Genomic DNA, 13,747 nt, shown 5'->3' on the forward strand with positions numbered 1-13,747 from the left:
ACTGGCTAAATATCATTAATCACTTTTAATTTTCATGACATGTATTCTAAAGTTATTTATCCACTGGAAGAGAGTGTATTTTTGTGTACTGTATGTGTATACGTAGAGTTATCCCGCCCCTCTATCCCTGGACACCTGAGCTCTCCTGCTCCAAGGTCATATCCACGACTCCTCTTCCTGTGCCAATGGCAGCCTGCGTGGAGCCTGGCTCAGTTTATCTTTGTCTCCGTAGCTGTTAAAAAAAAGACTCCTCCTATCAGCTGCCGCATCTCCAGGGGGGTGGGGCTGGATAAATGACCGATCGGCCAATCGCTCAACTGGAAACAATTAGTCACGTCTCCTCAGATGCTTCTCATGCTGTTTAATTAGCCTCATTAAGCCTGGTGGGCAGGACAGCCTGAGGGGACGTGCGGACGCTGTAACCGTGGTTACTACTCTGCCGCAGTCCGACTGACTGCTCCTCCATCTGACCCCTGGTTAGGATTGTATCGATCACCAATTAGTGAATATTGATCTTTCTCAGACCCCCCCGGTGGTAATAACATAAGAGAGACAATTAAGAGAAAAGTGTAAGATGGTGCTGGAAGCTAACTCATGTGCTGCTTTACTATAAATCATGTTTTATGGTTGTTAAAACAGACCAAAGATGGCCTTTTTATCAACAGGGCGCTTTTTTACATTTTACATTTAAAAACCTGAATAATTTTAAAAAACCTTCTGGGGAGAAAAGTCTCTAAGCCTAGTCAGATTGGTTTGTTGCCTGGTTTTAGAGCAGTGCTATTATTTATATACTTTTATAGTATTTATTAATATTTTGAATTAGCTTTTATTTTTATATTTCCATTTCCATTTAAATTTTTAGTTTTAGTGATTTTTTTAGCTGTGTTTGTCATTTTATTGTATTTTAATTTGTTTTTATTAATTTATTTCAGTTATTTGCTGGCAACAAGGCGACATTTCTAATAGTAAGTTTTTTATCTTTATATTTTATTTTATATCAGCTTTACTGCAAATATTGAAAACAATTTTAAATGCTTTTAGTTTGAGTTTTACTTAACAGCACTGTTTTAGAAGGGGTTTGGCCATTTTTTAGCTGAAAAGACCAACTTGCTGACCAGCAGTGTTGCCAAGTCCACGGTTTTCCCTCGGAATTCGGCTATTTTAACACTGTTGCCACGGGTTGTTTTTCATGGCGGCGGGTTGAAGCAACCCCAATTATGTGATTTTTAACTCAAACTGTTGCAGTCTGTCAGTCATATAATGGCAGTCAATGGTTACCAAATCTTTAAGAGTAAAAAAAACATACACAGACAAAACCAAATTAAACCCTGCGGCTCGTAGCAATATTTGGGGTCTTAAGACACATAGCGATCGGTCTGTGCAAGAAACTCACCAGTATTTATATCATTATTTACCTCTGATTCATCGGAACGTTCAGCTGTATGGAGCTGTTCACAACAGCCTGCGCGTGACGCGTCAACGTGCTCTGACAATGTAGTCGGTGAAAAGTCAAAACTCCCAAATGAGTTTGCATAAGGAAACGTAATCTTTTAGTTTTTAATCGGTTGCCAGACTCAGGAAAAGCTCAAGTAATGACCATTTTGAGAGGCCAATATGCACTATGTAAACAATGAGTGACATATACACGTGACAGATCGCTTCCGTGCGTACATCTACTATGGCAGATCACGTTGATGTGTCACGTGCCGGCTGACGATCAGCACAGTAGAACGTTGAGGTGGATCAGAGGTAAATAATGATATAAATACTGTTCAGTTTCTTGCACAGACCGATTGTTTTGTGTCTTAAGACCTTAATGCATCGTCACGAGCCGCAGGGTTTACTTTGGTTTTGTCTGTGTATGTTTTTTTACTCTTAAAGATTTGGTAACCATTGACTGCCATTATATGACTGACAGACTGCAACGGTTTGAGTTAAAAATCTTTGTTTGTGTTCTGCTTAAGAAATACCTACATCTTGGATGCCCTGGAGGTAAGCCGATAAACATCAAATTTTCATGTTTGGGTGAACTATTCCTTTAAGAGGTTGCCAGATTGTAGCTAGTGTATTCACTGTAGGTTGTTAGTTGCAAGGTCATTGCTAGGTGGTTGCTAGGGTCTTCTGGATGGTAGCTAGATGGATGATTGGTTGGTAGGGAGTTGCTGAGTGGTTTCTAAGATGGTTTCTAGAGTGTTCTGGGTGATTAATTGGTAACCAGGGTGCTGCTAGAGTAGTCTATGTGGGTGCTTGGTTGCTAGGTTCTTATGGGTGGTTGGTAGATGGGATTGTTTCTAGAATGTTCTGGGTATTTAATTGGTTGATGGGTGTTTGTAGAGTATTCTGTGTGGGTGCCTGATTGCTAAGGCATTGCAAGGTGGTTGCTAGGGTGTAGGTGGTTGCTAGGTAGCTGCTGGGATGTTAGGTGGTTGCTAACATTTTTTTTCAACAGTTGTATTATTCACTAAGAGAAATGCGTACATCAAATCATTAAACCCATGATTTATAGTGTACTAACATCTCCTTCAAACAACCCATAGGAGCTATAATGTTGCGATGGCAGTGAAAGAGCAACAATTACTGTAGTAGTTTTGTCAAAATGATGGTATTCACACCAAATATTTGTAAGGCAGGAGTCTTGCTCTTTTTTTTCCATATTGACTTGTCTGATCTGCTTTATCCCCTTTGGCTGTCACAGACATATTTTCCCCCATCTTATCTAATCCTTATCCTCTCTTGTTTCCCGCTATCTCCTGCTCTATCTGGCATCAGTCCTCCAACTAACCTACCTCTGCGCTTTCCTTCATGACCCGACTCCTTGCCCTCCTCTTACGTTCATTCCTTCATTCTGTCAGCAGCTCACGCTCCCTCGCCATCTGTCCTGTCTTGATCTCCCTCTCTGATTATCTCTCTCTTTCCCCTATCTGTTTCTCGCCGGACATCCACACATCACTGCCGCTTTAAAGTCGCTCCCGAGTAAGAGATTGGACGGGGCCGGCGAGGGAATGACAGCGCTGCTCTAATACTGTCATGTCTCAAGGCGCTCTCGCTCAGACTGCACCTGCCCCTCGCGCGAGCCTGGCCAACTGTCACTTAGTGGGGCATCTCTGCATGTTAAAGCTCTGAGATTTAAAAATCGTAGTCTTTTCAAATCATGGTCTCTCACCTTTAAATCAGAGGATCTGTCCACTTGAATCGTACTAAAAAAAACAAAACTGTTTAAACACCTTTGAATTTGATAAATAATGTAAGTTAAAATTACCCTAAAAATAGGGTAAAATATTTATTTTGTTCTTTTGATTATTTATCTTTGTTTTATTTACAAATTAAATATTATTTTTTAAAAATCTCACAAAATTATTGAACTGTTTTTATTACATAATACACTTGCATAATATAGTAATATATTTTATACTGCATATATAAATATATGATATTTATATGGTGCTGCAAGGAATACCATGGTATTATCACGCTACATGTCTTTCAAAGCGTATTTTACCATGTGTAAAAAACACAGCTAATTTAAGTTTTCATTTTGCAAGTAGTAATTGATTTTAATTTAATCACTGAATGAGAAGTTTAATAAATGCTACATGAAAAACAGACACAGTTGTATCATTATATGTAATGCAGCTGTAAATCATCATTTCAGTAATCTTTGTTTACGTTATGCAATAGTAATTTTGTATATGCAGCCTAATATTACAGAGCCCAGGTCCCAGTAGGACAGTTTTGGAGGATTTTGTTGAAAAAAAAAAAAACACTGTTAAGTGGCCCAAAATAGTATTTAGGCACTTAAGCCACACTACAAATGTATTCATATTCTTGCATTAGATTAGATAATACGATATCAAATAAAGAGGCATTGGCACACAAATGCTGCTAGAGCTTTTCTCAGAAGTAACGTAACTTTTCCAAACCATTTTTGCAATGACTTTTAGTCAACTGGTGTCAAGGTTATTCTATAAAGGTTTTTTATTTTATTTAAATTTGTGTGTTAATGTTTATTCATATTTATAATGTTCATTTAGCAGATGCTTTTATGTCTGGAAGCTAAAAAAAATTAGGTAATTGTCACTTTTATCTTATAAATTTCTGAGAAAAAAGAATTGCAAGATAACCTCAATATTACAAGATGTAAAAGTGTTTTAGTGCCATGTTAAAAAAATCGAACATTATTATAGAATAAAGCCAAAATTAAGAGAATAATGTTTAAATATTACGAAAATAAAGTCAAAATATTTTGAAAATAAAATATATTTAGACAAAGTCAACTTTTTTTAGATTAAAGTTAGAATATTTTGAGAGTATATTCTAGCCTTTTGCTCATGCAAATGACCTGGATTGGGAGAAGTGGACTTAAACTTGAAAAACTTGAGGAAAAACACATTTATAATTTGTATTTTGTGATATCAAAATCAACAAAGCATAAAATTATTGTGATTACTGGGTGGCTGGCGTGCTACAAATAATCAATGAAAGACGTGAAATAGTATTTATTTCCAATCATTTTATTCTCTAAACATTTAGACTTTATTGTCATAAATTCGACTTTATTCTCAAAACATTTCGACTTTATTCATAAAACGTTTCGACTTTATTCTCAAAACATTTCAACTTTATTCGTGTAATTTCAACTTTATTCTTGAAAATTTGACATTATTCTCAAAACATTTTGACTTTATTCTTGAAAAAGTTTCAGTGAAGGAGGTTTGTGTTCATTGACGTTAAATATTATTTCCAATCATTTACTGTGTTATACTGTGAATAAAACAGCTTGTGAATAGTCCCTTACTGTATATACCTCAGAAAAGACAACAATATAACTTATGGTAACAAGTTAAAGTCCACTTCAACTTTTCGAATATTTTATTGTTTTGTTTTTAATTAAATACATGTAAGGAATGAAAGATTAGACACCACAGACAATTTTGCAGAGTACGTGGTGGAATTTTCACAAAGAAAACAGTCTAATGTAATGAAACAAATGTCTCTTTGTAATCAAGAAGACGATTAATTCACATACAGCGATCTGTCCTGCCGCATTAAAGAGTGTGAAAAACACATTATTGCAAGGCATTGTTGTATTTCGCTATAAAACTGACAGATTTTGAAAGCTGTGACTTTGTTTTATATGAAAAGTACAAAAAGCACAAAGCTTATTGCTATTATTGGGTGGCTGGCGCACTACAAATAGCCCTAATTAATGCAACCGAAGACGTGGAATATTATTTCCAAGCATAGTGTCTCTGCGAGTATAACACTTGGATTGATTTCTGCTAATAATTCCACATATATTCAAATAAATTGGCATCTTCACTTAGTGCTCCCAGTCTACGATTTTATTATCGTAATTTTGACTTTATTTTCTAAACATATCGAATTTATTCTCATAATTTTGACTATATTCTTGAAACATTTAGACTTTATTCTCGAAATTTCAATGTTATTCTTGAAAATTTTTGACTTTATTCTCAAAATGTTTTGACTTTATTCTCGAAAGATTTTGACTTTATTCTCATAATTTTGACCTTATTCATGACATTTAAACTTTATTTTTGAAATTTTTAACTTTATTCACGTAATTTTAACTTTATTCTTGAAACATTTCGACTTTATTCTCAAACATTTCGACTTTATTCTCAAAATCTTTCAACTTTATTCTCTGAATTTCTGCTTTATTCTTGAATTATTTAACTTTATTCTCAAAATATTATGACTAATTTTAGATTTTTTTATTTTTTAATGTGGCACTAAAACCTGTCATACAAATATATCACAGTTTGATTGATTTGTTATCTCGTACGATGGCATCTAATGCATATATTTTAAGCATGTCTTCAGAGAAATATTTTTTTGGGCCATAGTAGTTTTTTTTTTTTTTTTTTTTTTTTCTGAGGGGTTGCTTCAAATGGCATGTTTGCCTTGAAGACCTCCTCCACCTGTTTCGATAAAATAGGTTTGTGTTCATTTTGCCTCCCACTGAGACGGCATCTGTTGAATTGTCTGGAGGCTCCTTACAGCACACATAGAAAAGAGGGCACAATTTTGTTGTTTAGGCACATATTGACCCCCTGCCCTCTCTGATCTGTCCGCTCCATCTCAGCCAGATTTAAAGCAATAGTGCAAAAATAAATATTCTGTGATTATTTAATAAAACCCTGTATGACAGTCTTTCTTCCATATTTACAACATGTAAAAGCGCTGAACATATATCAATACACTGAATGTATTAGATGTTTTATATTTAGTCCTTACTGACATGAATTTAATCTATGTCTATATCCCCCCTCTCTCTGTCTTTCTCTCTCAGTTCGTTGGCCATGTCTAAGGTTGCAGTAAAGAAGCTGCACTGGCGCTCTAAAGTGCAGGAGATCTTCGTACCGCTGGTGAGCAGCTCTGGAGAGTTGGGAATTGCCATTGGAGGCGGGGCTGATTATGGAGAGTTCCCATTCGTCACTGCAGCACCAGGGGGAGGGATCACAGTTGGCGATATCATCTTAGAAATTGGGGGAACTCCTGTTTTGGGCCTGACTTTAGGAGATGTGCGCGGGCTCCTAAACTCCTGCCCCCATCCAATCCGCATCAAGACAGTGTCTCCAGGTACGGTTGCAAGTATACATTCTCAATTGTCTGGATTAAAAGTGGATTTTTGTTCCCTAAATATTTTTTTTCCTACAATTGTGTTTCTTATCATCGTTAGTGGTCCTTGATAATTATTTAGCAAGTTAAACTTTATTTTAAGATGTCCTTGTTACAGAGTAATTTGGAGGTTTGTGTTCATTGACGTTAAATATTAATATAAAGTTTTTTTTGGACCCAGTCATAATCGTGTTAAATAATCGTGATTACAATATTGACCAAAATAATCGTGATTATGATTTTTGCCATAATCGAGCAGCATGTGTGAGTATTTCAAATTTTCAATTACTTTATTATAATAATGTAACTAATTACATTTGATTACATTGAGGTAGAGGAGTTATCGTGCACATCAAAAACAGGCAAAGCAACAAAATAATATATATATTTTTTAACATATCTTAGCTTTAACGAAAAATATTCAGACGTAACCCCCTTTGTAAACATTAACATTTTTATAAGTAACTGTAATTTAATTACACTTTTTTTTCTCAGTAATTGTAACAGATAACAGTTACATTTATTTTGTAACAGTAGTGTAAATTGATGTTTTTCAAGTAAAATATCTGAATATTCCTGAAGTGTTGGTGTTGGAGTTAGTCCTCCTAACTATACCACTATATTGTGCTCTTAAAGGGATAGTTCACCCAAAAATGAAATTTCTATTATGAATTACTCACCCTCATGTCGTTCCAAACCCATAAGACCTTTGTTTAATCTTTGGAACACAAATAATGCTATTTGTGATGTCAACAGTATGACATACTCAGACAGCAAAAAATGTTTTCTGAAGCAGAACAAAATCCATTGTTGTCAAGTGTTCAGTCTGGTCCCTGGTTGCAGGATTGTGGTATTGATGTCACATGGGTCGTGTGTCACCTGTAGGGGGCGCTGATATTTATCACAAGGTGTCATAGCATGATGATTTTTTTGTCAACCAGTTTGTCACACCTGACCATGACTTCCTCTGTCCTCTATTAGATTGATGAGTAACCTGAGTCCTCTGCATCCCCCTTCTCTCTCTCTCTCTCTCTGCTGTTCTCACACCTCTAACACCTCTGACTACTAACTGCAGAGTATTAAATTGAGCTTTGTCAGTAAGGTTATAATTCACTGTTGTATGTTGCATTAGCTGATGAGAATATCTCTTAGACCTAGAAATACAGACTTACGCATCCTGTTCTGTTATTAATATCGTCCTTTGATCTGCCCGTGTATCCTATATAAACGCAGTGGCCACAGAGAAGAGGAGCTTTGTGCTAATTCTGGCACTTCTATTTTAAAAAAAAAGATCAATATGTACTGTCCCCGCTGAAATACATCCAAGTCTTTATAAAAGCAACTCTGCCTTTCAAACAGTGGAATTGATCATTGTGAATGCCTGAGGATTTGTTTCATTTAGACCTGTTTCATTTTCGATGTTTCATTTTGAATTTGCAATTCTGCAATTGACTGAATTTTGACCGGATGATAAATTATTCAACCAAATGTTATATTTGAAGAAGAAAATGTGAGTGATGCTTGCCTGTGCAAGATTTGCCACCATGATGTGTGATGTGTTCTGGAGTGCGTTTTGCAAAAGCAGCTATGGTTGCAAGTTCTGTCGCACTTATAGAGTTCAGTTTTGCGCCTGATCTTATTGAATATGCATTTGTAGGAGGTTCCCTTTCAAAAGTAACATTTATAGGAGGATATTAGGCAGTAAGGTTAACTAATGTTAGCGCATGTCAAATTACTGGTATTTGCATCATTGTTTAACACCCAAAAAAGAATGTCTTAAAACAGGCAGTAATTTGCACTGCTCTTGGTAGATTGCACTAGTCATTATGAAAATGATCTGGCTGCGTCTATGTTCTTGAATATGCGCATTGACAGTTATCACACACAGAAATTTACCCTCCCATTGGCGCTTTTATAGAATTGTGCTCTAATGCTAATTTGCCTTGTTTAGTAAATCCTGCCTATAGTTAGCTAACAATGCTTTTGGGAAATGCACCCCTGGTTGATTGCCAGATCATTGCTATATGGCTGCTGAGCTGTTCTGAGTTGTATTTAATGTGTTTTTACAGTATTTTTGGTGGTTGCTATAAGCTTTCTAGAGAGTTTTTGACACATTCCTGTGTGGTTGCTACAGTATTCTTGATGGTTGTTTAATGTGTTGGTTTCTAAGAAATGGCTTGTTTTCCCTTACAAAAAAGAAGTTTATTCAAGTGTGCTATTAGTATATGTAACACAGGACTCAGGGAAGCGGGGTAAGATCCAAGTGTGAGCTTTTTTACAGATCGTAGTCAAGACAGGCAGGGTCGAACACCAGCAAACCGTAATATCCAAGGCAAGACAATAGCGTAATCCAATAATACATGCGGGGGTCAAAATCCAAATGGGCAGTCCAAAGTGACAAATAAAACAAAACAATGAAACAAGCAAGAACTATGACTATAACTATGACTGTGACTAGAACTATGAAACAAAACAAACAGACATGGCAATGGTAGCGTCCGCAACAGCAAAACAATACTTCGCACTGCCTGTTTGGTTAGGCCCTGCTTAAATGGCCACCAAACAGGAAGTACCAATGAGGCAGCTGAGGGAGCAGCAACAGTCTGTGTGAGTAAGGGCTCCCTCTGCTGGCCTGGCGTTACAGTATACTTATTTTAAACTAAAACTTGGAAAGTATACTTTCAGTTGATTTTTTCGTACTTCTCAGAAATGTGCTTTATATACTTCTCAGAAATATACTTAAAATGACATTTAAGTATACTTGATTTACACTTAGAAAAAGTCTAAATATATTTGAGCTATACTTGTGCTCTGAGAATCCGTGTTTTCATTGTTATACACAAGGGCCGCTGTTACACAAGTGAAGAAGAAACTGAAACAACAGATGCTTCCACCTGTAATCTAACACAATCGTCAGAAATAAAACAGCATCAAAAGATAGATATGTAAAACTGTGTAACGTTATGGAATAAAATGTCGACCCATGAAGAGGTAATAATGTGGTTTCTGTGTGGTTGCTTGGGCAGTTCTAGTGCATTCTGGATGGTGAGGGCGTATGTTTGCATTTGCAACAGTTTGATTTGTACATTCAGTTGAACAACATTTATTTAAAGTTCAAGACTTAGGATGCTGTTCCAAATCCTGCTGCACCACAGAGTGCCACTTACATAGTTTACCATAAAATCACATTATATTTGTCCTAATTTATTATTAATGTTCATAATGACTTTATCTTAGGCTGCAATATTGTGTATCTTTCTGCACAACGTCTTTCTGTCGTACGCTTTATCGAGAGCTAATAATAGCAATAGATTGAGCTTTCTCGTTCTGTTTGCTGTTTTGTCAAACACTGTCATACCTGTGAGTTGTTCTAAACAAAGCGGTCTGGTATGCGACTATGTTCTGCCCATTAAATGCGCATCCTTGAAAGCACACAGTTTTCTAACGTAGCCTATACTTTTTAGGTAATATCAATGGTATGACGTTTCAGATGCATCCAAAATTACAAAAAAACATATACATATATTTAATTGACAGTTTGGCAGTCAATAGATATTGGTAGGGAAACATCCCTGGTGCCCCCCTAATTCTACGTCCATGCTGGACGGTTGTCAGATGTTTTATATGCAGTTGTTAAGGTGTTCAGTGAACAGTTGAGTGGCGTTTAAAGGGATAGTTCACCAAAAAATTTAATTCGGTCATTCATCTTTGGAACACAAATTAAGATATTTTTGATGAAATCTGAAAGCTTTCTGATCCTACATTATTACTACTTTATTCAACAATTTCTTCTCTCTGTTGTCAGTGTCTGGCACCATTCACGGGAGTATCATGATGTATGCATGAGGTGCTGCTGACGCAGGAGCCGCCATATCTCGGATTTCATCAAAAATATCTCAGTTTCGTGGTGACCCGAGTTCGAATCCCATCTTGAAGTCCTTTGTTGCTCCCACTCCCCTCTATCTCCACCCAATGCTTTCCTGTCTGCGCTGTCCTGTCTGAATAAAAGCATAAAAAAGCCCATAAATAAACCTTAAAAAATAAAAAAAAATTAATAATAATTTGTAATTTGTGTTCCGAAGAGGAACAAAGGTCTCACGGGTTTGGAATGACATGAGAGTAAAAATTGACACCGTTTTTATTTTTGGGTGAACTTACCCAAATGTAATGTTGCTAAGCAGTTGGGGGTTGCTAGTTTGTTGTGGGTTGTTGCCAGATCATTGCATCATTGCATTGTTGTTGCTAAGGTGTTTTGAATAGTGTTTAATGCATTGCTATATGGTTGCTATCATATACTTGGTGGTTGCTAGAGCATTGATATGCAGTTAATAAAGCAGTTATTGGTGTTTAATGTATTGCTATGTGGTTGCTTAGACATTTTTGGCGGTTGCTATAATGTTTCTTGAGTATTCAAGGAAGTTGCCAGGTCATTGCTAGATAGTTGCTCTGAGTGGTGTTTAAAGGGATAGTTCACTGAAAAATTCTGTCATTAATTACTCACCCTCTCGTCGTTCATCTGTAAGACCTTTGTTCATCTACGGACAACAAATTAAGTTGTTTTTGATGAAATCTGAGAGCTTTCTGACCCTGCATAGACAGCAGCACAACTGCCACATTCAAGGGCCATAAAGGTAGTAAGAACATTGTTAAAATAGTCCATGTAACATCAGTGGTTTAACCGTAATGTTATGAAGCTATTAGAATACTTTTTTGCGCAAAGGAAAAGTGTTCTTGCTTACTGTCCCAAGTAGGGCTGGGCGATATGGCTGAAAACTGTACCACGATATCAGTGTTTCATATCAGTCGATATCAATAATTATTGATATTTTTATGACCCATTTAAAATAAGGACCAGGAGAAAAATATATTACATTCAAACATTTTTATTTTAAACTTAACCTTCCTTTGATCATAATCCCCTCAGTTATTAAGACAGAAATTTCAACAACCATGGAAAACTCAAATAATTAAAATGTAAACATAAGTCTAAAGTCACATTATATACTTAATTATCTCTTAATGCTCAATTCAAACCCCATTCATTGTCGATGAAGTGAATGGTCAAGCTAATGTATGGCTCAGAAGTACGGCTTGACCACAGGTCAGAGGTTGTTGCAAAGTAATTGACAATATTTCTTGCTGCACAGATTGCTGGTTGCCGGTAGCCAACGTTACTTCTTTCCCGGTACTTTAGCCTACTTTGTGTAATAACGAAAACATTTATTTCAGTGAAAAAAATAAGTCAAAAACTTTCAACATTTTGAACAATAGGGCCCTACAATCTTTTGCTTTTTTTCAGAAATTCTTGTGTTTTAATTTTTCTGATAATCGAAAGCATAAACACTGATTTATTTTTAATCAAATGAAAAATAAACCTTTAAAAATACAAATAAAAAGAGCTTTACTGTTAAAATTAATACATCGAAGACAAATTATATTTAGTTAAAAAAGGTTTAATAGTAATTTTTTCTACAATTAAGTGGTGACTCTTTTTTTATCATATATATTGTTTTATGTAAATTATTTAAATGTGAATATATAAACACCTACATTATACTGTACAAAGTAATACAAGACTAATATTGTTTAGTTACATGTTAAACCGTACTTTTATTTTGACAGGTTGCCGTGAAGTTTCAGTGTGTCTACAGTATGATATGATGCTAGTTTCACTAATGAAACGGTAAAATTGACAAAAAGTGACACTCACAGCAGCTTTGGAGATGTATTTATTGGAGTTTGTCTGTTCATGTGAGATGCAAAGGCCAAAAATTAGCGGGAGCGTCACGTGTGCAGTATGCGTGTAGCGTTAGTGAAAATAAAACGCGTCTCCTCCATTCATACATACACAGGCGAACGGAACACGCAGGATTCATATTGAAACGGTCTTTTTGCATTTCCACAGTAGAGACAGAAATGACATGCCGTCGTGTAAATAAAAAATAATAACATAAGGCTATTTAGTTTGTTTAAAACAACAACAAGGACCTGTTCTGTAGGAAAGATAACCTTAACTTCTATTGTGATCTGGCCCTATATAGAAAAAAAATAACTGGACGTTTAAGGGGGGCTGGGCGGGCCGACGAATACAAAATATCGAACGTTTTATCGAACACATTTTTTATTGATATCGATCACGTGTCTATCGTGATACATATCGTTATCGTTTTATCGCCCAGCCCTAGTCCCAAGTCAAAAGAGCTCAATTCTTTATTGATTCTGGTAAAAGAGACAACATAATTCCCTCCTTTAATGTTAATCCATCTGATTTTTTTGGTTGTTGTATCTTCCAGCAGTCAGAAATCTTCTTAACATTTAGAAAAGTAACAAGCTCAATGATTTGAGGTACCTTTCTTGTCCATAGCGCAAATGATGCAGAACTTTAAGTTTTGATGATTGATTCCGTACTTTGTGCAGATCCCTGACCAATTCAGTCCACACTAATTTGGCTGAATTAAGCAGACAGAGTTTCAGGAGAACGGCAGACCAGCAATAGCATTCTCCTGAAATATCAAAGCGGTCATTTCATACCTATATGCTGTGTGCGTGTGTGCGCTCATGTGGTTTCAGGGCTTATGTTCCTTTATGAGAACTGTGAACTGTGTTTTATTACTAGGAGAGGTGGGGTGGGGGGTGGGTCTGTCATTTTGATGGGTTCGAGAGGCACTCTGTTCATCTATAACAGCCAAGTGGCCTGTCATCAGAGACCATAAACCATAGCAGATGAAATAAAGAGATCAGCCATGTTGAGTGGAGCACTGGGCAGCCATGCCAAGACTGTGCGTGTGACATTTTTCACTTTAATCCAAGGCTGTATGTGTGTTTGTGGGAGAACGTCTCTGTATGGCACACACTTTTCATTATAACCCGAATGTGTTTCTACATAGTGCAATACGGCATTATACTGACCATAAACATGTGAATTGTAGTCTTCGGTAGCATTTCTGTGCAGTTCTGGCCAGAAGGTAGAACAACCCTGGCTTCATTTGATTGATTAGAAACACCTCTAATATCTACAAAGGTTAATCAATACTGCCTCCAGGGACTGGGCAGAATTTATCTGTGTGTGTGTGTGTGTGTGTGTGTGTGTGTGTGTGTGTGTTTA

The 13,747-nt window shown here is 36.3% G+C and overlaps 1 protein-coding gene across 1 annotated transcript in view; it reads left to right on the forward strand.

Annotated features, from left to right (window-relative positions):
- Positions 1 to 6,323: 6,323 nt before the first annotated feature.
- Positions 6,324 to 13,747, forward strand: part of magixb (MAGI family member, X-linked b) — a 100,816-nt gene continuing 93,392 nt past the window's right edge. Inside the window, exon 1 of the mRNA XM_073819636.1 lies at positions 6,324 to 6,603. Coding sequence (XP_073675737.1) covers positions 6,324 to 6,603 — 280 coding nt within the window. The remainder of the gene's footprint in view (positions 6,604 to 13,747) is intronic.

Source organism: Garra rufa, chromosome 15, assembly GCF_049309525.1.
Source record: "Garra rufa chromosome 15, GarRuf1.0, whole genome shotgun sequence".
NCBI lineage: Eukaryota > Metazoa > Chordata > Actinopteri > Cypriniformes > Cyprinidae > Garra > Garra rufa.